Consider the following 23,573-nt stretch of genomic DNA (forward strand, 5'->3'; position numbering starts at 1 on the left):
GCTCCGTCCAATTCCCGACGCCACAACAGGAAATGGAGGAAGTGTTGGTGCGATTGGTTGAGAGTCGGCAGGTGTCCTGAATCTCCCCCTCTGATTGGTCGACCACAGCGGGGTCTGATATTTTTCCGACGGCCGCAGCTGATTGACGCGCATATTTCAATAATTTATTCCGCGCCGAATGAATTATTCAGGCGCAAGGTTGGTTTTACCTGTTACACTTTGGAATAATTCATCATAAACCATGACGAAACCGAAAAACAGCGCTACTTTTCATCAGTGAGATGTATAATGCATTAATGCATTATAATGCAGACATGGGCACTTTGGTCTGTATCAGTTCCGTTCACCTACACACCCTTGACTCTTGCCAAGCTTTATGAGGAAGTGTAAGCAAGTTTGCCCCCCCCCCCCCCCCCCCCCCCCCACACACACACACACACATATACACTGAACCATGCCGTGACTCCTCATTAGCCTATTTAGTGTGTGTTATTCCAACAATTGCATAGTAGCTTAGGTAGATCTCCTAGCATCCCAGATTCGTTTTTATTATAGATGCAGAGAATGGCACATGAAAATATAGTTGTCTGCTTCTGTAACGAGAGGAAGAGGAAGCCCTGCTGCAGTGCGTACAGCCCGCACAGTCTGTGTTTTCATGACCTGCCCCTTTAAGAAGCCTTCCTCTGCGCAGAGGCGCTACAGCAGCGCATCACATGATTCTTCTCTTGTGACAATCCAGACAGAAAGGAAAAGCGTTTCGTGAGTTTAATCTGAGTTATAAGGTGCTGCGATGACAGAGGGGCTTGTTTTGGCGATAAAGGACCAACTACAGAGAGGGAAATGGAGTTAAGTTAACCATTACCTGACTGCCTGCGACCATTCCTGTCTTTAAAGTGTACATTTGGCGAGTGTTTTGGGGGTGTTGTGCTGTCGGGGACAAAGTTGGCGCATGGAGAGGGACGAAGTTTCATTTTGGCGCAGCGGGTTTTCTTTGTTTTCTTTGTTTTTGTCGCTACTGCGTGTCAACGAAAGTCACACGGCTCTTCAGGCAACAGAAGCAAAGTAGCCTGACACAATTCTGTCCGCGCTTGTTATCGTTGCTGTGGATTTTAAGTTAAGGGCATAGCAGGAGGCAACTTGAGGACGCAACACGTCGGGGGAGATGGTGGACAGCAAACCACTTCTTCAGGACAGACCCCCCGCCTACAACGCCGTCCCGGGGACATATGAGTACGGCCCGCAGCAGCAGCACGGCTATGGGGCCATCCCCGCTCCGGCCCCGCCGCCGTACCAGTACCCAGACGGCCAAGGCAAGTAGCTCGACACTGGTCCAGACATTTACCAGAAACTATCCGGGCGAAGCGAGAGGTTTGGCTCCTGCTTACTTCCGTCTTCGTCTGTCGCTCACAGTCGGTCACATATCTTTTTTTTTTTTTTTGGCTTATTTGATTTAACCGACCAGCGTGATGTGAGGTCTTCCTAAGCTATGACAGGGTCGTGATACCATGTCTAGAAATGAGTATAAACAATTTAGTTTAGCAGGCGCCCCTGTTGTGCGCAGGCGTAGTATGGTGGTGGCAGTGGTCAGTAATGCATATTCACGAGTGTTTTTGAATAAATTAGCTGCTATGCGCATTATCTAGGCTAAATGTCCTGCTAGCCGACTGTTTCTTAATAATGCCATTTCAGACAGATGATTTCCCGCCCCTGTGCAGTTGTGGTCTAGCCGACAACGACTTTCATAGGCTGAAAATATTGGACGTGAATTATCTTGATAGTTAAGTTTAGGCTCTTTGTGATTACCTAACCAGTGGTGCAAAGCTCGCCCCCCAGTCAATACGACGTTGCTGTACTTCGGGGGTCCTTGACATAAAAAAGTTGGTCCAGTGTGTGCCTGTCTCGTGTGAAGGAGGCCGCTGTCCTCTGCCTGTTGTTGCTTCAGAGCTGAAACAGTTTCGGTGCTGCACTGGATGCACCAACAGAGTCGTGCTGTCATATTAAGTAGCAACATCTCATCTCCTGCAGATACATTGTTGGCCTGTCATTTCCTGCCTGCTGTGCAGTCACATCCTCCATGCCAGCTCATCTTTAAAGGGAACTAGACTGTTGCTGCAACTGAAAGGGATAGTGTGTAGTTGCTGTAAAACACTGTGTGCTAGTTGGTATTTTAGTGTCCCCACAATGTGTTAAATGAACAGGGAAGTGTTTGTACCAGAGCAAAGCTGGCCAACTTTTGTGGTACTGTAAGTATGGTAACAAAGATCATTGTACCGCACAAACGTCACTGCCGAAAGAAGTGGTTCCAGTGCCCTTTACCCCCATAGCTTATACTGTCCTGAATACTGAGTACACAGAGTAGTTTCTTATGACAGCTATTTCTATTTGATACACTGTATTGGCTCTATATTGGTCTCTATGGTCTATAAAATACCATATGTACTAAGTTACTTTTATATTTTTTCGCACCTTTAGATCACCTCCAGAATACCTTGTGTTGGCCAAATACTCAGCTAAAGCTTAGCATACCTTGACTTTGAAACAGCAAATACTAACTTGCACTCAACAGTCAGTTTCACTTTGTCTTTATTCCTTTTTTCCTGTTGGTGCTTAAAAAATAAGTTTATAATCTTGCACTATGGCTTCATGTGTTTTAGTACTGTTTGTAAATTATATTGACAGTCCTGTCATGTGTCATGTGAGTTCTCTCTCTGTGTTGCCGACCTGCTCACACACTCCACGATATCAGTAGAATCTGGTTGTGAATATGTGTAGCTGTATGAATGTGAAGCGTGGTGCTGCTCAAATAGAGTATTAATGCTCAACAAACACTCCCTGGGTAAAAGTGAAAAAAACAACAACATACACGTGTGAATACAAGCAGCGGAGGGTTTAAGAAAGGATAAATTATTGACCTCATTATAACCTTTGTCTGTACTATCTCACATTTTCTACTACAGGGTACCCCACAGCCCAAATGGGCCCTGCCATATCCCAGCAGCCCTACGCTGGGACTTACACCATCATCCAACCCTCTGTAGTGGTGGTGGGGGGCTGCCCTGCCTGCAGGTGAGGACACACACACACACACACACGCGCACACACATATGGATATTTAGAACATAAAAACTGTCACCTCCGCTACACCTAACAGTGGAGTACAAAAGTCCAAAAGTATGTAAGGAGTATAATAATCTTAGTTTAAAAATACCAGTGGAAACTCCTCTAGCCACTACATACACACTGAGCTAAGGATGGTGAGGATAACTGACATGAGAGAATGGATAATCATTCAGTGAGAGGAACCACATTTACAGTCATAACTCCAGGATGGAGACAGTGAGGCACCAAGACATTCAGCTTAGGGCTGCAACTAACGATTATTTTCATTGTCGATTAATCTGTCAATTATTTTCTCGATTAATCGATTAGTTGTTTGGTCTATAAAATGTCAGAAAATGGTGAAAAATGTCGATCAGTGTTTTCCAAAGCCCAAGATGATGTCCTCAAACGTCTTGTTTTGTCCACAACCCAAAGATATTCAGTTTATTGGCATAGAGGACTAAAGAAAACAGAAAATATTCACATTTAACAAGCTGGAATCAGAGAATTTTGACTTATTTTTCTTAAAAAATTACTGAAACCGATTACTTGATTATCAAAATAGTTGGCGATTAATTTAATAGTTGACAACTAATCGGTTAATCGATTAATTGTTGCAGCTCTAATTCAGCTTGTCTATTGATGAAAACAAGACCATTCAGATATTTACCACCAAGGTCTCTGGATTAGCAGGTGATAAGTATGAGTGTCCCATGTTCACTGTGTGACTAAGCCGGTTTCTGAGCTCAGTTCCTTCTTGAGGCTCATATCATCTGTGTGTGTGTGTGTGTGTGTGTGTGTGTGTGTGTTTATTTGTATATACACATCTACTCGCTTGTGCCTGTGTATACTGTATGTTGTCAGGCCTACACTGTGCTCTAATATCAAATGGAGATGACATTCAGTTTTGGAGTGTGGTTTCACATTGGTTTCACTGTGCCTGAATCAACATCCTGTCAGTCAGATGATTTCAGCCCCAAACATGTGACTGGGTTGGTCAGGCCACATGGGGCCAAAGGTCACCGCGGGACACGGTTCACTAGCAGACAAACTCTGGAAATCACATGTGCTCATGTGCCTGTTTCCTTTTGAATTATAAATTGTATATCTGGTTGGGGAGCTTGAGTAACTGGGTAGACCGGCTCTCATAGTTTCCTGGTCATAGTGCTTTGTAAATGCAACAGAATTGTTTATTGTTGCTTGTCTTTCGGTCACCATTTGCATCATTGCCAGGTTGCCAGAGTCAATAAAAGCCACAGTTCCTGGCACCGGTGTACAGATAAGCTGTGCAAATGCAAACACCTATGGCACAGCACCACATGATGCAGTGCCACAGTAGGTCATAGACAAACATTTTGAGTTTAGACCCATGTAAACAAGCCTTGTTTTAGGAGCTAGGATAATATTAATGTGTGTGGTTAAGCCCAATTAAAACTAGATGGCACTCAGTAGAACACATACCTCTGCCAACGCTATGCAATCGTCAATATATGCCAGTTCCACATGTCGGATTTTCACTTAAAGGTAATAATTTCTTCCATATCCCATTACTAACCTGTTTTACATCAGGAGATGCTCACATTTTCATGACTGGACCTGAAATGGGACATGAGATCTGCCTGTTCAAATTCTAGCCACTTAAAAATATTTTAGCCAATCACAACACCACATGGCCAATCAGCTCTGTATCTGTTCAGACCATTAGAGCTGCCCTTCTACCACTGGAAAAATTGGCAGGGCGGTTATGTCTAAACCAGAAATGAGCTCTGCAGCGCCTCCTTGTCAGAGGGTTTGCCTCTTCTTATGTCTCCTGATAGGCCACAATGTTTGCTGGTGTTGCATGACTGTTCAGAAGTTATATGCCTTTTAGTAAGAAGCCACACCAACTCACCCCCCGTTGGCCAATCAATGAGAAAGGTTAATCAGTTTTTCCTTTTTCCACAAAGTTTTGTGCAGATCCACTCATAACTTTTTGTGATATCCTGCTAACAGACACACAGATGGAATGGGGTTTGTGTGACATCCAGGACATATCTGATACACTTTGTAGCATTAGCTACAGCGTAGTGCTTTCAAAGCTACTCTTTCACCTCTGATCAGTCAAGGTCTGGGCTGATTTATTGTGTTTTGTATGTTAATTCCTCATGAGGGCCTCCAGCAGATTTACTGGCCACGCTGGTCGGCATGGTGCAGTCATGAGACCTTGGTTAGCACTTTGTTTACAGTGACTAAATTAAAGCTCCTCTGAGACAAGGTTGCTTTCTATTTGTATAAAAGCTCTCCTTTAAAGGAATCCCTTGACATTTTGAATCTTAATTGGTTATTTCTCTTCATCAGATATTTGTCGCACAGTGCAGAAAAGTTTCTACGCTGCCCTTCCCTTTCTCTAAAATAGCTTCTTGGCATTCCTCATCAAAACTGCGGGGCACTGCGAGCCAAAAGCTAAGCAGACTTAACATCTTGAGCACCGCTCTGTGAGTGAATTCAAGAAGTTGCACAAGGTTAGATGTTTTTTAGACAGTCACAAGGCGACACTATTAACTCCCAGTGCCGTGTTGCTGGGAGAGACTTGGGCAGATCAGAATGGCAAGTTTTTGTTCCCACCATAAAGATGATTAGAGAATAACTCTGTTCACATCATCTGAAATTCCTCCTTTCCCTGGCCTCTAGATTGAGGCTATGAGAGAACTCTATGGGAGAGAAGAAGTTGTAAAGGAAACGAAAACGAGCTCATTTTTAGACGCTCTGAATGACTCAGAAGACATTGAGTTTCAGCTCCAGTGGATTTTGAAGAAAAGATAGAATGGAATAAAGGAAAGACATTGCAAAATGAACTTTCTGTACCCTCAGGATCAGGTCACGCTCCAGCTGTACAGTACCTCCTGGCTGCTCAGTTGCATGTTTACCATGAAATGTCTGTACATGGTTCAGACTCACAACCCTAGAGATGAGCTTTCAATAAACTGTAGTTAGGACAGTGTGACTTGTGATCAGGCCTCGAATGCTCATGAAAGCTCTCTAAAATAGATGTGACTTGGTCATGTGTAGCCTTTGGCTGATAGTTGAACAAGCACATACTGTATGTTTTTTTTTTTTTCAAAATAATACCCAGTGTATCCATTATTTGATTTGTAATTAAATGCCTAAATGCACTTTTTAATGAATGAATGTTACCTTGGAAACTATTGTAATAACGTGCATCATTCAGTATATTTAATGTTTGGTCAATGTTCCTATGTTACTTAACCTTTCTGCCGTGTGTGTGTGTGTGTGTGTGTGTGTGTGTGTGTGTGTGTGTGTTGCAGAGTGGGCGTCCTGGAGGATGACTTTACCTGCCTGGGCATCATGTGTGCCATCTTCTTCTTCCCTCTGGGCCTGCTCTTCTGTTTCGCGCTGCGCCAGAGAAGGTGTCCCAACTGTGGCGCCACCTTCGGCTAGAGGGACCAAACTGCAGCTGACTCACACACGCTCCTATACGTGCATACACACACACATACACACACAGACACACACACACACACACACACACACACACACACACACAAACACACACGCGCGCAGTCCAGCATTGTCGTGTCTTTTATTTTGTTATCCTTTCTTAATATTGCACTTCGATGTTGCCATTATGTTATGTACAACAAATGATCAGGAAGATATTACCATGAATTATAACCAGACGCAAGTTTTTATTAGAGGCACGTGTGGAAAAATGTGTCCATTTTCTAGGATAGATCATGGCGTATGTAACTGTCCGGCTGTTGTCAGTGCCTTCACTACATGCAAGCTGAGAGATCGTCAGAGATTCCATCAATCATGATTTCTTCATTAGATGTAGGTCAGCTCATTCACCTGAGCAGATTCCTCTGTGTTTTGTCATGTCAGAATGAACTGAGGCACAAGTCGATTTTGTTCCAGAGGTATGATTTTGTTTAGTTGTTTTCCTTTGCTGCCACACTGCTCACATATTTTACATGTTTTTGGTTAACTTTGTGCTTGGTGACTTTGTACTCATCACAGCATCCATGTAGATCACTGATGAATCAGCTTTGTCAAGCAAACGCCACTTAACGCAGCCCTTTTTTGGAATCTTGTTTTGTTCTTTTTCGGCTCAGTCTGTCACATGGAATAACGGTATACAACCAGTTTAAAGAGACTTGTGGAAAAATCCTCGGACATGCAGTGTCCTGGCTGAAACAATGGACTTTTGTCAGACAAAAGTCTCTGCAGCATTTTGTCTGTTTTTGTTGATGATATTTCTTGGGGCCATATTTGCACTGACCATTTGTTTGATGATGATTCTACTAGGTTGTGCTTTTCCAGGGCCAATGCAGACCTCAGGTACATACAATCTGATATGCCCTCGACTTTACAACCTCAATCACTGTCTGACTTTGAACTCCTACGTTAAGGAGACTCATGTCGAAGCGCAGACTCCTATTTGAATGCATAAAGTCGCAATTAAAAGGAAGCATGCAGAGAGAAATAAAGCGTAGAAATCTCTCAATAATGTATAATCTCTGGATGACTTTTATCTTAGTACTTCACTTTGTGACAACTCAGCCTGCCCCATTCCTCCCGACCACAGACAATCAATCAAGAATGTCTCCCTCTCTGTATCTGCAGTATCTCCATGTGTCTTCGTCTTCCATCAGAGCAGGATGTGTTTCGTTTCTGTCCATGGCAGAAGGAAGAGAAATATGACTGGGGGGGGTAAAGGGGGGGATTTTAAATATTCTCGCTTTAGAAACACACTACGCACGCTGTAATGATTGAGGTTCTTACTTTTTATATAAGAGTTATTGTAATTAAAAATGAATGCTACTCAACATGGTTTTTGCCATTTTCTTCAACTCGAGTGGATGCACAAGTTCATGCTTTCATTATATAGACTGGGTGTACGTTTTCCCCAGAAGCAAAGCAACGCATGATAAGAAAATTAAAGTTATACTATGCGTAAATCACTGTGCATGATAACAAAATGAAAAACAATTTGAAGAAATAAATCTTTATTTTCCATACAGCAGTTTTTATTAAGGGCATAATGTGGGGCAGGCCAAAGACCAAAAGAACCGGTGTACATATTGAGGGCTTAAAATGCCATTCATAATGATTAAAGCAGAAATGACTGCACTGTCTGACTATGTGAGGATGAGCTCTCTGTCACAACTCATGTTCAGGTAAGTGATATTTTTACAGTGATAGTAGAGTAGGTTTGTTTCATTAAGGCAAAAGTCCTGTCTCCACACTCGTCTAGCTCTACAAAAAGTTAAATGTGTCTTTGAGTACTATGTAAAGCGCTTACAAATAAAATGTATTATTATTAAATTAGATGGCAAATGACAATTTATGACATCTGTGGTACAAATGTATATACAAGAGGGACTTGGGGATAAAGCTCACTTGTGTGCCTTTTTGGACGTATCTGTCTTTAAATCATTTGCAATTAATTGTATCTGCTAACTGCAACAGTGGATGCAACATAATCATACATTTTAATCATTAGACAATAGCAACACTATCATGCGGACCTGAAGGTGAAATGCAGAGGTCCCATACAGTACATTCTTCTACTGTCCTATGGCAACAGAAAAATCTTCAGCAGTCATTTCAACGACAAACAAGCGACATCAACAGCATAAATACATTGCAACAGTTCAATTTCTCTGATCAGTTTCTCATGTCCAGGTAAGAATGTGGTCTTTTCAATATCACCACCACAAACAGTCAGACAAAAATAGATATAGAAAATATATATCTTAAATATATGAGCATCTGTTCTGTAAATAAAATGGTCCCAAAATATTTCCGTATGGGGTTTGCAGCAGTAAGGGGGACACCAGATTCAAATAACATTTTTTGTGTGTGTAGACATCAGCTTGTTCATTGCTGGCCAAGGTTTGTTTGGTTCCATCGAGACGAAGAGCTGCTGCTGAACGGTACGGACTGGAGGAGAGCTGCGTCTCCTGGGTAGATGACACAGGGAGGTGGGCTAGGACCGGGGATGGTGGGTATGTGTGTGTGTGTGTGTAAATGTGGATTATCAGATGACTGGCGCAGAGCGGTCGTTGGTGACTGTCGGACGTAGCCGGACTGTGGCGAACGGGTTCCCTCCCCTGGGAACACAGAACAAGAGATGAGTGAGTGAGTGCCTGAATGAGAGAAAGGGAGAGCATTTCACCCCCCCCCCCCCCACCCCTTGTCATGTGACTTACGTGAGGAACGGAGCTGGAGGCCTTGAGATACCGTTGGGCTGGGTTGCCTGTGGACAGAAACACAGATACATTATCAGTGAACCTGTGAGTCACAAGACCTTTCACAAAATCCGTCCCACACATTTGCACTGTAGATAATACGTCAATGATAATCTCTCCCACCGTGTTTGGTGCGTTTGTTTGATCTATAACCCACTACATAAATTTGAGGCTGTTGAAGGATTGGACACACACACACGCAGTAGATGAATGGATGGGAAAGAGGAAGTGTGGGAAAGACGGTGTGCAGTGTCATGTCACGAGACGCTGCGTGGAATCTGGGGCTTCTGGAAAGGCGAGTCTGGTTCACAATCAACGGCATGAAGCGCTCCCATGACTAGCCAAAGTCAGACATTCAATACACAGGCTGTAGGTATCTATCAACAAAGAGAGGAATAACAGTTTCTCATTTTCTACTGCAGATGGAAAAACAAATTCTGTCTTCCCGTCTGGGACGTGCACCACAGATACACAGATCATAAAGCCTGCTTGAGTACACAATGATCATAAATTGTTGATTTTCCTGGTAACTGACACTGTTCGGGATTCAAAACAGTCCTCAACCTCGCTGCTGCAGTACTGTATAAATCCCACCAGAGGTCAGCAGTGGATAGAGTGACAGCGACGCTCCTCTCTAACCCTGCTGCCACCAGATGGGCCAGAGAGTTTTAGCCTTGGCACCGTCCCGCACACTGTGACCGCTGTTCCTTCTCATGGGACCCAGACGGTTTCACATCTGTCCTCCTCCTCCTCCAGATGTTTGGATTAGTAATCACTGAGCACTAATCAGAGCTGTGGGAAGCGGCTGCTAAGGGCAGAAACTCGCACGTTCTTTCATTCACACATGCACGCTCCGACTGGCTCATCCAGGCAGCCTGACTGTCTCTTTACTTTGGTCAAAACACGATCACGGTCTCGTTAACGCTCTCAGGCTGCAGTATGGTTCTGCGCGCCGATTCACAGCGCAGCCGGGGAACCAGGAATGTCTTCACCTCTGTCTCTTTTTTGCTCTGTTGCACTTATTTGGGTATCAACAGCCAGGAATGTCTTTGCTACTCTCAATTTCCGTTTCACTGATACTCCACAGGAAGGTCAAAGCCCTCTCTTCCCCTTTGTCACTCCTCTCTTGTTCTCTATCTCTCACATCGATCTCTCTCTCTTCTCAACACATCCATTCCTGTAAGTGGTTATCTGCTAAACACCAAACCAGTGAGGGTGCATTTTTTCTCATGGTGACAGTGCATTCCAGGGGCAACAACCCCCCCCCCCCCCCAAACCCTCCTCTCTCCCTCCCTCCCTCTCTTCCTCTCACCTTTCCTCCTCCGGTCCAACCTGCATGATGTAAAAAAACAAAAACAAAAACATTCCAAGACTTTGCTGATACCGATCACTGATGACAGCAAGGATGTGAAAATAGACATATTCAAACCTTCGGTTCCATGTCCGTTCCTGTTTAAGCTGCAGCACTAATATCTTTCCCAAACTCCAATTCTAAACATCGAGCTTGTACTTATCTATATGCGGGTAACTGGTCTAATTTTATATTGGGTCAAGTGCTTATGTGCCATGCACCATAAGTCACAATATCAATTATATGCAATGACAGATCAAACAGAAAATGCACAATATATTCAAAGTTATAGAATATACAGTATATACATACTCAAGATTGACATCATATCTACACTAGGTTAACTATTCTTAATTGGAGTTCATATCCTTCTCTCATTTTAATAAATAAAAACATAAATTAGTCTTTACTTAGCCATCTTTTGTAAATGATAAATCCTTCCTTCTTTCCCAAGCTTTATACACATACAGTACTGAGCAGTGCCAAACGCTGTGAGTCTGACTGCGAGTCTGTGTCCATCCTCTAAAGAAAACCAGTCAAGGTCACTAAGCTTATATAATTGTCTCAAATCAATATACAAAGGACAGGAAAACATACAATGCTTTTCATTCTCTATGTCTCCTAACTCATGGAATAGACACAATCTCTATTCCTCTGGGATATTAGCTAATCGCCCCGTTTCTATAGCTAAATATATTTACAATTTCACAATTTCTCTTGCACAGGAGCTAATTTTATTGATGCAGTGGTTAACCAAAGCTATCATATTTCCCTCTATTTATGATAGCGTTGATTGACCATCATAAATAGAGGGAAATACTGCATATAGTTAAAGTGTTTGCAGGCCTTATAAACACGACAAAACATGAACAACAGCAAACTAAAGGGGAGGAGACAGAAAGTGGTACAATTAAACAAGAATGAAAAGGGCTTGGGCTCAATTTATGACAAGTCCCTGTCACCTCCTCCTATATCTAAGCAGACTGATCTGCCTCTCTAACGCTCTTAGACACTTGCACACAGACAGAAAACAGGTACAACAAAAAACTTTCATTGTCGTGCCGTCACCTACACAGTCATGACAAGTGACTCACAGACAGCCTTTGGTGCTAGTGCCCCTGCCAACGGGCAATGTAACAAACAAATGCACACAATAGCGCACGCCCATACACACTCACGCATAAACACACACACACTTTTCCCACTCAATCATTTTTATTCATAGCTAACTGCATAGAGGACACGTAAATTGACGCAGTGCATCAGGCCTTTCACCTATACGTTTCATATTTAAAATTCATTTTTAACTAGGATGCAGCCACAAGTTGCTCACAAACCCACACACACACACACACACACACACACACACACACACACACACCCTCGGCAGCCCACTCATACACTGCACTGTACATGAACCTGTACTGTAGATCCACACCTCCTCACAAGAGCTTTTTTCCCACAAGCTAGCCATGTATTCTGGGCTGTGTGTGTGTGTGTGTGTGTGTTATGAATGGAGGTGGAGCAGAGCTTTGTGAGTCACTAAAGAATGAATGGAGTATAAGCTTCCCTGGAAGTGACTCTTGTCTACCCTGGAAACAGAGGGAGGGAGGAGAGAGAGAGAGAGAGAGAGAGAGAGAGAGAGAAAGAGAGAGAGAGAGAGAGAGAGAGAGAGAGCACGAGCGAGCGAGCGAGAGAGAGATTGTAAGAGAGGTAAGTTAGTGGAGAACGAGAGGCAAGTGGGCAGATACAGAGATAAAGACATGAAAAAAGGGAGATACATTGAAAGAATGAAAACAGAGAGAGAGAAAATACACAGAGAGAAGAGGGGAAGGCAGGTATCAGGTTCACTCAGAGTGGAATTCCACCAGAAGGCCGAGTCAGTGGCAGAGAGACGTGGGCCGGATGTGGAGTGACAAGCCTGACAGCGGAGACACACACACACACACTCACACTCACGGCATAAGCATGCTAGTGGTTGGCCCTACTATGCATGTCTGTGGCTGTATACCAAATGAGAGGTAAATAATAAATATTGCAGGGCTGAGAAAGAGAACAGAAAGGGATCTCCTTTCCATTCAACCTCTAGCTGGGTCAAACATCACAAACTACTGGCACCGGAACAGTCACACTGGCTGTGGGGGTGTGTGTGTGTGTGTGTGTGTGTGTGTGTGTGTGTGTGTGTGCATTGGTGATGTTCTTGTACTGTGAACAAAACATCCTGACAATGCTGTAACAGTGAGAAAAATACTGATAAGTGACTCGATTTTGACAGTCCTAACTCTTAGGATAGAGATGAGGCATTTAATGGTTATAGTTCAGGTTAGGGTTAAGGTACAGGGAATGAATGGGATGTATAGTAATGTATGGTAACTTATGTAAGGAGCTCATGTTTCCCCTTTGTCCTTGTAGGTGTATGTGATTAACAGGATATTTCCACTGACAGAAATGTTTCTCTCTCATGATAGGGTGGCTGTGTGTGTGTGTGTGTGTTGTTTTGGCTATTTAATAAAAATACTTAGAAAATTGATATACACTCATCATCACGCTATGGATGATGAATGCCAACAGGCAGTGTAGAGAAGTGGTAACACGGTGAACTAGCTCAGATGGTGTGTATGTGAGCGCGCGGACACGGCAGGTGTGACACACCGCACTGCATTTCCATTTAGCCAGGATGGGGAAGCTGCAAAAGCTTTCAGGGTGGGAGAAACCGCAACTTTGGCTGTAGGCTTTGCATAGTATGCAAATGGAAGAGCATTCGTAGACTAAAGGCGTAGCCATGTGGGTGTGGGAGACGACTGAAATAAGGGCACGTAATATTGAGGATGGACATATTTTTGAAAAACATTTTCTACCCCCATTTTAAGGCAGAAAAACATCCTTCATCATGACTTTAAATGTGAATGTTGTATGTTCATTATCACAGACGTCAACCATCCAGGCCAGACCTAGACCCTGTTCCCACTTGTGTCCCAATGTCGCTGCCTCTGAGTGGAGTAGAGGCTCCAGGAGTCTGGTTACCTGTCTGATCACCAGGGATTATCCAGACAGGGCAATCCTCTTTACAGCTGTGTCCTAGTCAGCTTGTACCTTCATCCCCTACAAGCATGTGGATGATCAGAGACCTGGGATTGTAATGATGTGTCATGTTTGGATGATAGCTGAAAGCTTTTGGGGGCCTTTCTAACACATTTCTAACCTAACATTCTAATCTAAGTTTGTATTCTACACAGCTATCCCTCTACTCATAATCAATTATACTCATTTATTTTTTGAAGAGGACATACTAAGTGTGCTTCTTCATTTTGCTAATAAAAAGATATAGACTAATGCCTCAGTATTAGGAAAGTAAGCTTAAGTTAGTGTTGTTTGAATCAATTAATATTGCTTAACACGGGGTGAAATACCCAGAATCAACACTTGTCAGTCTGTGCTTCTGCCTCCCATGCGTTTTTTCATGCGATATCCACATCACAGTAGATGCATCTACAGCAGTGAAGACTGACTTTGTCTCAGTGTCCCAATACTTGGATTTTTGAACAAATATACTTGCTTACACTGAGAAAATGAGTGTAACAGAGTCTTCAGAGTGCGGTCAGGTTTCCAAGACTGACATTAGAAGTTCACCTGACACCACACACACACATACACATACTGTCCACAGCAGCCAAGATAAGGCTGGACAGTCGACGGTACAGTAGCCGTGCTGCAGTAGGTATCAGGTGAGACCTGGAACTGGAGAGGCAAGTGGATGGCAGCCCTTGTGGCCCAGGTAGAGGATTAAGGCTAAGGTTGACTCTGCCAAGGTTAGGGGTTCAATTCCTTCTCACCCATACTAGGATGCAAGTACAGTATAATAACTTTCTACTGAAGTCACTGAAGGTTTGCAAATTTGCATTGTAAATGAAGAAATGAAAAGTAAATGAAGAAAAGCTGGCAGCCCCGATGTTTGTCGTCATTTGATTAAAAGAAAGAAAGAAAGAAAGAAAGAAACAGAAAACAGTCTCTTCCCATATAACCCAAATCAAATCTACCGGCCCAGTGACTGACCGTGTTGTGATCGGACGAGGAGGAGGAGGCTGCGGAGGGCGTGGGGGAGTGCTGGTGGTGGTGGTGGTTGTTTGTGATGATGGTGGTGACGGAGGAGGAGGCGGGGTTGTGGACCGGGGTGCGCTGCGGGGAGTCACAGTAGTCCGCCGGGGGGAGCACCATGGTCGCCTCGTCCGTCTCTGTGTCCTGGTGGTGCAGGTTGACCACGCTCCGACTGCGGTAGGGGGCAGCAGACACACTAGAGGGGAGGGAGGGAAGGAGGGAGGGAGGGTGACATAAGAGAGAGAGAGAGACAGAGAGGGGAGAGAACAGGGCAGAGCAAAAAAGAGAGAAAAAGTCAGAGGGGAGGGAAGGAGGAAGAGAGAGAGAGAGGAAGGGAGGGACACAGGAGTAACAGAAGGAAAGAATGAACTTAGTCAAATTAAAAAATGCAATTACAGGACATCTCATTAGTCTCCTGGCATGTGTACATATGTGTGTGTGTGTGTCCATGCGCGCGCGCGCGCGCGCGCATGGACTATCATTGAGCTGTTGGCATTCAAAATAACCACGCCGTTCAAAGAAGTAATACATTTTGATTATCATACTATAAAGCAAGGAATCTCTGTGTGTATGTGTGTGTGTGTGCGTGTGTGTGTGTGTGTCCTTCGCATATCTCGAGAACCGTTCGTCCGATCTACTTCACACTTGGAGGGTGTATTGCTGGGGACACAAGGACGTGCAGTGTCGGATTTGGTGCAATTTGGACACGCGACGCGTTCAACATTAATAAACTTTGAATAAACAGCTCTGTGCAGCAGCGGGGCAAACGGGCACTGCACTAGTGGGTAGAATTCAGAGGGTGTGTGTGTGTGTGTGTGTGTGTGTGTGTGTCGGTGTCGGTGTCGGTGTGTCCCCCAGGGGTGCTTATAGTGTAAACTTTCTGTTTCCGTGACTGGTAGCAGTTGGCTGGCAGCCTCTCTGTGGGAGGTGCAGCACATTAGGATCTAATAAATTAATCCAGCGGGGATTAGTCTCTTTGAAGAAAAGCCTGGAGTCAACTCTCTGAACCCCGTCTCTCTCTCTCATCAGCCGCAAAATCAATTCATCAGCAGCAAAGACACGGCATCCTGTTTCCTGATATAAACGTACTGCTGCGCTTGTGTAACTCCAATTTTTTTTCAATTTTTTTTAATTTCCATGACTTGAACTGAGGGTTTACACAGCCATATATGGGTTGAGCACATGAACCGTAAGGAGTCTATCAGAGTCCATGAAGCCAATAAATGCACGGGAATCAATCTGAAAATGAAGCTGTTTTTTTTATCTCAAAGAGTACATTATGTGAGTGACATGTCTCTATATTAAAAGGTTTTAAATAGATTTTAAATAGAATGGTTTCATAGGGGTAAATGAAGTGGACTGAATGCAGGATGTGACTTAAACATAATAGGAATCAAAGGTTGAGGAAGGGGAGACTCCCCCATAGGATTAGAAAGGTTATCAGTCTAACAGGAGTAACGAGAGGAAACACTGCCAACAATACAGCTGGCTGGAACATGAGACCTGCCTGTGTGTGTGTGTGTGTGTGTGTGTGTGTATTAGCCTGAACGTGGAGTCTCCTTACCTGTTGTTATTCACTAGTGGCTCAGAGTATGCACGGCAATAAGATGACGGGAACCAGCCCCTCCTGAGAGAGAGAGAGAGAGAGAGAGAGAGAGAGAGAGAGAGAGAGAGAGAGAGAGAGAGAGAGAGTGAGTGAGTGAGTGAGTGAGTGAGTGAGTGAGTGAGTGAGTGAGTGAGTGAGTGAGTGAGTGAGTGAGTGAGTGAGTGAGTGAGAGAGAGAGAGAGAGAGAGAGAGAGAGAGAGAGAGAGAGAGAGAGAGAGAGAGAACACACTTTTGTCACTCTTAGATATTTATTGTTATACATATTTATTTGCATTATTTTATCTATTTATTTATCTTTTCTCTAGTTATTTTTCTTTGTTTTTAGATGCTTTGGCAACCCTGTTCATCTGACATTCATGCCAATAATGCGAAGTGAATAGAGAAATGAGAGGGAAAGAGAGAAACCGAGATAGAGAGAGAGAGAGAGAGAAACCGAGATAGAAAGAGAGCGAGAGAGAAACCGAGATAGAAATGATTACATGTCTACCCCACTGCCAGAATCCCTATCATCCCGGCTATCATTCCACAGGCGTCTAAAAGCCTCTCTAAATGATTGCGAGCCTGTGGTGAAGAGCTGCTGCTCTGCTCTCACCTCACGTGGCCCCACTGTCCCCACTCCACAAGACAGAGAGAGAGAGAGAGAGAGATAAAGACTCAGTTCAACAGTGAATGTCCATGCACAACGCCCCTGATGCTTGACACTACTGGCTGCCTCGTGGGTGTGGAAGCGGGCGTGTTTGTAACGGATGCAGGTTTCGCTTCAGCCTTCGTCCTCCGCGCCACTGCTCTTTTTATTTGGATCATATAACACCGGGTGACTGGACACGCCAATGATGAACTTCTCCATATTGAGAGGAACAAACGACAGGCTGAACTCGTTTTGTGATGTTTTGTGATGGAACGTAATCGAGCAGACATACAGTACACTATTCACCTGATTGGTTAATGCCTACATTAGCCGCGTGAAAATTTGCATAAAGTAATTGAGAGGTCTAATCCTTCCTGACGCTACACTCCCAAATTCTGGCAGGTCACCTTCCCACAATCCTCTGCATATTTTCTACGTCACTTTGCCTGAGAATTTCCCTCCCAGTGAACATTGACTCACTGTAAGAGACACACAGAGAGAAATCCCAAACCCATCTTTCCTCACAGTGAGTATTGTAAAACTACTATCGAGTTATCATAATTCTCTCCAATGCTCTCTCCAATGATGAATGCCTGTTGTGATTATGGTAACAAAACGCTGGTAGTTGGTATGAAAAAGGTCTGGGAATGCAGGAGGCATACCCTGAACGCCTCATCCAGTGGTGCAATATGTTTAAATGCTTTGCTTTTTTTTCCTTTGTTTTAATGGACATAATCTTATTAACACCACATTTTCCCTTCTGGTTGAAAATTGATTATCTTCCTCATTAGGCTGCTATGAAGAAAGACAGTTTTTCAAAGGGAATAACAATTAAGTTATGAATGAATCAATGTGTTTTGAGGTACAGTACAATACCATTCACCTGTTTAAAGTCAAAGTTAAAGTCTCATTCAGACTTCAGCGACATTTCAGAGTTGGTTCTCCTGCAAGGCTTTCAACACAACACATCGGGAGCATTATGGCCTATAAGGTTTCAGTGGTTTCAATGAGGGAAATCATGCGGACATTTGTTCCTGCCCACTCACACACACAGACACACACACACACACACACACACACACACACACACACACACACAGACACACACACACACACCAGAATAAACTTGACTTAATAATGGTGTCTAATGGACTAAAAAAACAGCGTTGTGCTGAAGTTCTCCCCCACGCTTTCTCACCTTGATATGATAAAAAATGTTTCATTCAGTTTGAAAAGGCACTTAAAGACATTCACATAACAGTATGTAAAAGGTTCAGAGAAAAATGAGTGACAGCTAGTCACTAAGAAAATCTCAGAGCAAGGACTCTGTGTCATTGTGCCGTTTTGGTACAGATTGTTCACTCTTTCATAATCAGCGTGTAGCCAACCGGCCTCTCCCTCTACACGGATAAATGTTAATATTTGTCCATTTGGCTTGGAAAATGGGTGTTCCCTTTGTGCACCTGCGATAAAAAGGATCCGAGGTCCTACTGGAAAATACACCCCGGTCAATCGCATCGGTATTAATAATAGCCTTTATTTATTTAGGGAAAGGTTTTTTTTGCTGAGCACACATGCTCTTTTTCAGCACCGCTCCACATTCACAGTTACACACGTTCATAAACATTCATATCTCGGAGCTGCACAATGCAAACACAGTCTTCCAACACTGGCCACTGAGCAGCTTCACTGAAACAACTGTGGATTACAAGCCTTGCTCCAGGGCACCTCCATGATACTGATGGAGGGAGCTGAGGGTGACACTCATTCACTTTTCCAGATATTCCTAGCCAGGAATGCAAACTCACTAGCCAGCTGCTCCTCCAACTCGCTTGGCTTGGACAGAGGGATCAAATTTATGTATATTTTCTGAACCTGAGTCAAGTGAGGTGAAGATTATATACGTACATTCACATTCACACTAGAGTCACATTTATATATAATTCAGATGATATTATTTGTAAAATGTCTGAATGTATTGCTACTAGTGCATGATTGTCCCACTGGATGCAAATGTGTATCTATGTCTCTGTGTCATTCCTCAGTTCATCAATGGCCTGTGCGGGCATTTGAATCGGTCGAGGTGTTGCCGGGGCGAGTTGCCGGGATACGTTATCAAAGCTGATGTAAGACAAAGAGAAAAACCCACGCGAGAGCCCCGAATGCATCAAAGCCGAATTTCCTCCGGGATATTAAGCCTATCTCATCTGACGGCATGTTGTGATAAACATGATGATATACAGTTTTTAAGCCTCAAGGCCCTCCGGCTCACCCCGCTAGCAGCAATACGGCGGCAAGACCAAAGTTTTACTTGGTGGCAGCCTTACTTTTAAAAGCAACTCAGAACCGATTCCTTTCTACCCTTGATCATTTTTTTGGATACATTTGCCAGGTAATTTCCCTTGACAGCGATAAAGATCGAGCCTGATGAATGATTAAAATTCAAAAACACACTTCCCAGGGCTTTGGATCAAATCCCTGTTTTTAAAGTCAGACATCAGAGACCCGGGGAGAGCAGATTTGGTTGGAGCCTGTCTGTGTGGGAGAGCAGGTGGTACTCTGAACTTCTCTCTCTGCCTCACTCCAGTCCTCTATCGTACATCCCACCCTCTGGCTATACTTTACTTTGATTTCGTTATCAGCGAGTGCTCTAGCTCAGGCTGTGTGTGTGTGCATGGCTGGGATATCAATCAGGCTGGGGACCATCTGGCTAGTTAGGATAGTCCAACTCATCAATCAGCTGAATAGTAGGAGGATGGAGGAACAAGACAAACATTTAAAACAACTGATGATTGGGCCATGGGGAGGCAGGTGTTGATTACAGTAAATGCACACTACAAATGAGGAAGAAGGGATGGATTGTAGTTGATAATTGGATAAATATAGGGTAGCTGCTGGTGCACAGAGTATGTCCTGATTGCCTATGTGCACAAAACTTCCCGTATTTGTGCGTGAATACAGGCTAGTCTTCGCTTACATGTGTCTGTTTCATATAAACACAGTACATGTGGGCTTGACTCACTTTCCAGTCTTCTCCAGCTCGCCGTACATCCACCCGTCTCTTTCGTCAGGGATGAGCAGGATAATGACGTCTCCCTCTTCAAAGCTGAGCAGTGTGTTGTTGTTGCCGGCGGTGTGGGGGAAGATGGTGCGCACACGCGGCCTCTTCACTATGTTGTTGAGGCCCGTGGCAACAGACACAGACCTGGGGAGGCTGCCCTCCTCACTGCCCCCGTGGTCTGGGAGGACAGAACAGGACAGGGTAAGGAGGAGGGACATCAACGTAGATACAACAATGTACTAAAAAGAATTTCATCCAGAAATCTCTCTTGCATTTTAACCATGTGATACCCAAATCCTAAACCCAAACGACACAGATTCTGTTGTTCTGGTCAGGATAATAGGCCATCACACAGAGAGAACAATGCTCTTGCACTGCACTCGCCGCGTTGAAAAGCACAATGCTGTAGCCTCTCCAGCACAATGGGTGGTGCCGACTGAAAACCAGTGCCATATTTATAGTACCTGAGTGCCTATCTGTGCTGTTGTTGGTAGTGCTGTACTCCTGGGTGAACATGTTGGCCAGAGGACTGGTCTGAGCCTTCAGAGGTGGGGCTGGGGGTAGCACCGAAGACTCGCGTCCCACAGAGGTGTTCTGCCCACAGGAACATTAACAATACCGGTTAGCATGGTGGCAACACTGCAAGTGTTGGGTCAATACTGTTATTTAAGCATATCAAATTGCATTGCCATCACAACAGAAACACTGGGAACAGTAATTCCCCAAAAGCAAAACACAGACTTTGACTGCTGTTTGTGCAGAGCAGATTTGTGAAGTTAGTTAAACTATCTTCACAAATCACCATAGTATACGGTTTTAAACATAACCAGTTACGCTAAGGAGGTAATTAATGAAGGTAATTTTCCTGATTAATGTGCAAATGTATGCTCCAAAATCATCTGTTCTATAAGGGGAACCTGTGGTGTAAGTATGACATTTCTAACATGTATTGTTCTTGAGTTATTGTGTTCACAAGAAGAACGTGTCTACACACACAGACTCACAGATAGATGCCACCATGATGACATAATGTCCTGCATGTACTGCGCATAAAAAAAGAAAAGGCACTAGAAAATAAAGGAGCAGCATATCCGGGAACAGAACCTGTCCTTATTTGTACCCTCCTCCCTCCCGTCCCGTCATACCATGCTGTGTCGTGAGGGGGCGGGGGAGGGCAGTGGTGTGATGGAGATTGGCGTGCGCAGCCCCTCAATCATGGACAGGATGGTCTCTGGCATGTTGGTGGCATCGTTGCACTGGTCCTGCCAGCTGGGCAGCTTTGCCGTCAGCATGTCTCTGGCCTGGCCACCAGGAAAAAAAAAAAGATAGAAAAAAAGATACATTGTGAAAATGGTGTACACATTTTGGAATAAATTGTTCCGAATTTGGTTAGATTTAACACTACAGAGGGCAGGTCAATCAAACGAGCACATGTACCATTTAGCTGCCTAATTCCAATATGACCCCTGCCCCTATTAGTCGGTGCTCTCAGGCGAATTCTCTCCCTTTCTCTCGGGTGAAAGCGCTCTAAAAAGTGTGGAACAATAAATGTGAAAAAATAAAATGTGAGATTGAGATCAAATCTGTATTGACTATACCATGCTGGCAACCTTCCTGCACAGCACAGTCCAAAAATATCTATTATGGTGTTAAATGAAACACACTGACAGGGGCAGAGCACAAGTCGGCCCAGGCATGTACAGTGTATGATCATGATTGGTGTTGTTCCTAGGATTTAGCTTTTTATAGCAGAAAAGGTTAGGTTAAGTGAAAGTACAGAAAGTAAAAATGCCCAGCATGTTTGCCGTTCGTGTGTCTTCTACCTTATCGTGGAAGGAAGCAAACTGGTAGGAGAAGTTGCAGTGTTTGTCCACCAGGAAACAGAAGCGTCTCTTCTCCTCCAGCAGAGCCTCCTTACAGCCATCGGCTATGAACTTCTGCATGTCCATCTGACGGCTGGTCAACGTCTCCAGGCACTGGAAACATATACACACATACGCATATGATGGTACTTGAGGATCATGCCTCAGTTAGTGCCCATACACATGCAAGTGCTCAGTCATAATCTATGCAGTGGAACAAAAACATGCATGCGTGTATACATGAACCTGGATATACCGACGTGCACACACCCATACACACACACACACACGTCAATTTGAATTGATAGGTTTGTCTTCCTTTATGCAACGATCACAAAGCATCTCACTAGATCATCACATTTTCTTATCTGCCTGTCCACATGGTTCCCAGCCATCCAATCCCTTTCACTACACAGCTATATAAGAACGTAAAGGGCAGTGTGATATGGAAGGAGCAGGGATCCTAACTGTATGTCCTAATCTCTCTCTTGCAGGCACACAGGTATTATTAGACAACAGCATAAAGACAGACTGGGTAGTATTTAGTCTTTAGTGAGTGGACAGAGGAATAGGAGGAAGAGCGGGAGAGGACACAGCAGTGGTAAGGAGGGGCTGCCTTATCTACACTGACAGCCTGGGATAATGAAAGGTCACGAGGGTACTCAAAGGCTCTTAGACTAGTGCGTGCGTGTGTGTGTGTGTGTGTGTGTGTGTGTGTGTGTGTGTGTGTGGTCTTTATGAAAACGTTTCATCTTCAGCTTTTTCCATTCTATCATCTTTCTTTATTTGATATTCCTTCTGTTATGGCAATGTGGCCATATCGACTCATTTAATACTTATGACCAAGAAATAATAATAGAAGAATAGATTTACTGTGGTAAATGTATGAACTGAATTGAGATGCCAGAGCCGGAAACAATCTGCCCAAAGTCAACTTTAACATTGTATCCTAGAAAGAAAACAACAGTAGACATAATCAAAAATACCCTGAGTTTGCAGAGCGAGTGCACAGGGAGGGGAAACAGTCAGGGGAATGACAGGGTGAATCATAGTCAACAGATGAGTTTTGATCTTTTTTTTTTTAAAGAAGCTAGAGTCCCTGCATGGCGGGTGTGGGAGGTTAGGGAGTTCCAGAGCCGGGTGCTGCACAGTTGAAGGCTCGAGCACCAATTGTAGAAAGCACGGGCTGCAGTGTAGTGATGGAGGAGTTGGAGTTTGTGCGTGAGTTAGGTGGGGCGTCCTGAGAGGATGCTGGTACAGCAATCCAGCCAGGAGGTGACAAAGGCGTGCATTAGAGTTTCAGCACTGACGGAGGAGAGTGAAGAGCGAGTCGGGAGATGCTGAGATTAAAAAGTGCAGTCCTTGAGATGTTTGTTATGTGGGGTTCGAAGGACAGTGTGTTGTCAAGGGTAACGCAGAAGCTTTTCACTTGTGTTGACAGAGGAACCAGGAAGCCATCAGTGATTGTAAAGAAGTTGGGAGCCATGGGTGCTTTTTATTATTTTATCACTGCTTGATAAAATAATAATAATAAAAAAACTGGAACCTCAGACCAAGAGGAGTCATGCCATATCTGCTTTGACAAAACTATTACACTACTATTGTTATATTGTTTTTCCA

At 44.0% G+C, this 23,573-nt stretch overlaps 2 protein-coding genes across 2 annotated transcripts in view; one reads left to right on the forward strand and one right to left on the reverse strand.

Moving 5' to 3' along the window:
- Positions 1 to 727: 727 nt before the first annotated feature.
- Positions 728 to 7,941, forward strand: bri3 (brain protein I3). Its single transcript, XM_071521788.1, has 3 exons — positions 728 to 1,310; positions 2,958 to 3,066; positions 6,405 to 7,941. Exons 1-3 carry the CDS (start codon positions 1,163 to 1,165, stop codon positions 6,535 to 6,537), a joined length of 390 nt encoding a protein of 129 aa, XP_071377889.1. The 5' UTR covers positions 728 to 1,162; the 3' UTR covers positions 6,538 to 7,941.
- A 147-nt stretch (positions 7,942 to 8,088) lies between these two features.
- baiap2l1b (BAR/IMD domain containing adaptor protein 2 like 1b) overlaps positions 8,089 to 23,573 on the reverse strand; it is a 34,948-nt gene continuing 19,463 nt past the window's right edge. The window contains exons 7-14 of the mRNA XM_071521787.1: positions 21,915 to 22,067; positions 21,237 to 21,392; positions 20,556 to 20,685; positions 20,053 to 20,269; positions 16,361 to 16,423; positions 14,755 to 14,992; positions 9,312 to 9,358; positions 8,089 to 9,212 (exon numbers count right to left, since the gene is read on the reverse strand). Of these exons, the coding sequence (XP_071377888.1) occupies positions 9,140 to 9,212; positions 9,312 to 9,358; positions 14,755 to 14,992; positions 16,361 to 16,423; positions 20,053 to 20,269; positions 20,556 to 20,685; positions 21,237 to 21,392; positions 21,915 to 22,067 (1,077 nt within the window). The 3' untranslated portion in view covers positions 8,089 to 9,139. The remainder of the gene's footprint in view (positions 9,213 to 9,311; positions 9,359 to 14,754; positions 14,993 to 16,360; positions 16,424 to 20,052; positions 20,270 to 20,555; positions 20,686 to 21,236; positions 21,393 to 21,914; positions 22,068 to 23,573) is intronic.

This window comes from Centroberyx affinis, unplaced genomic scaffold, assembly GCF_046629955.1.
Source record: "Centroberyx affinis isolate AG114_WGS23_722 - 3 ecotype Tasmania unplaced genomic scaffold, CSIRO-AGI_Caff_v1 ptg000927l_1, whole genome shotgun sequence".
Lineage (NCBI taxonomy): Eukaryota > Metazoa > Chordata > Actinopteri > Beryciformes > Berycidae > Centroberyx > Centroberyx affinis.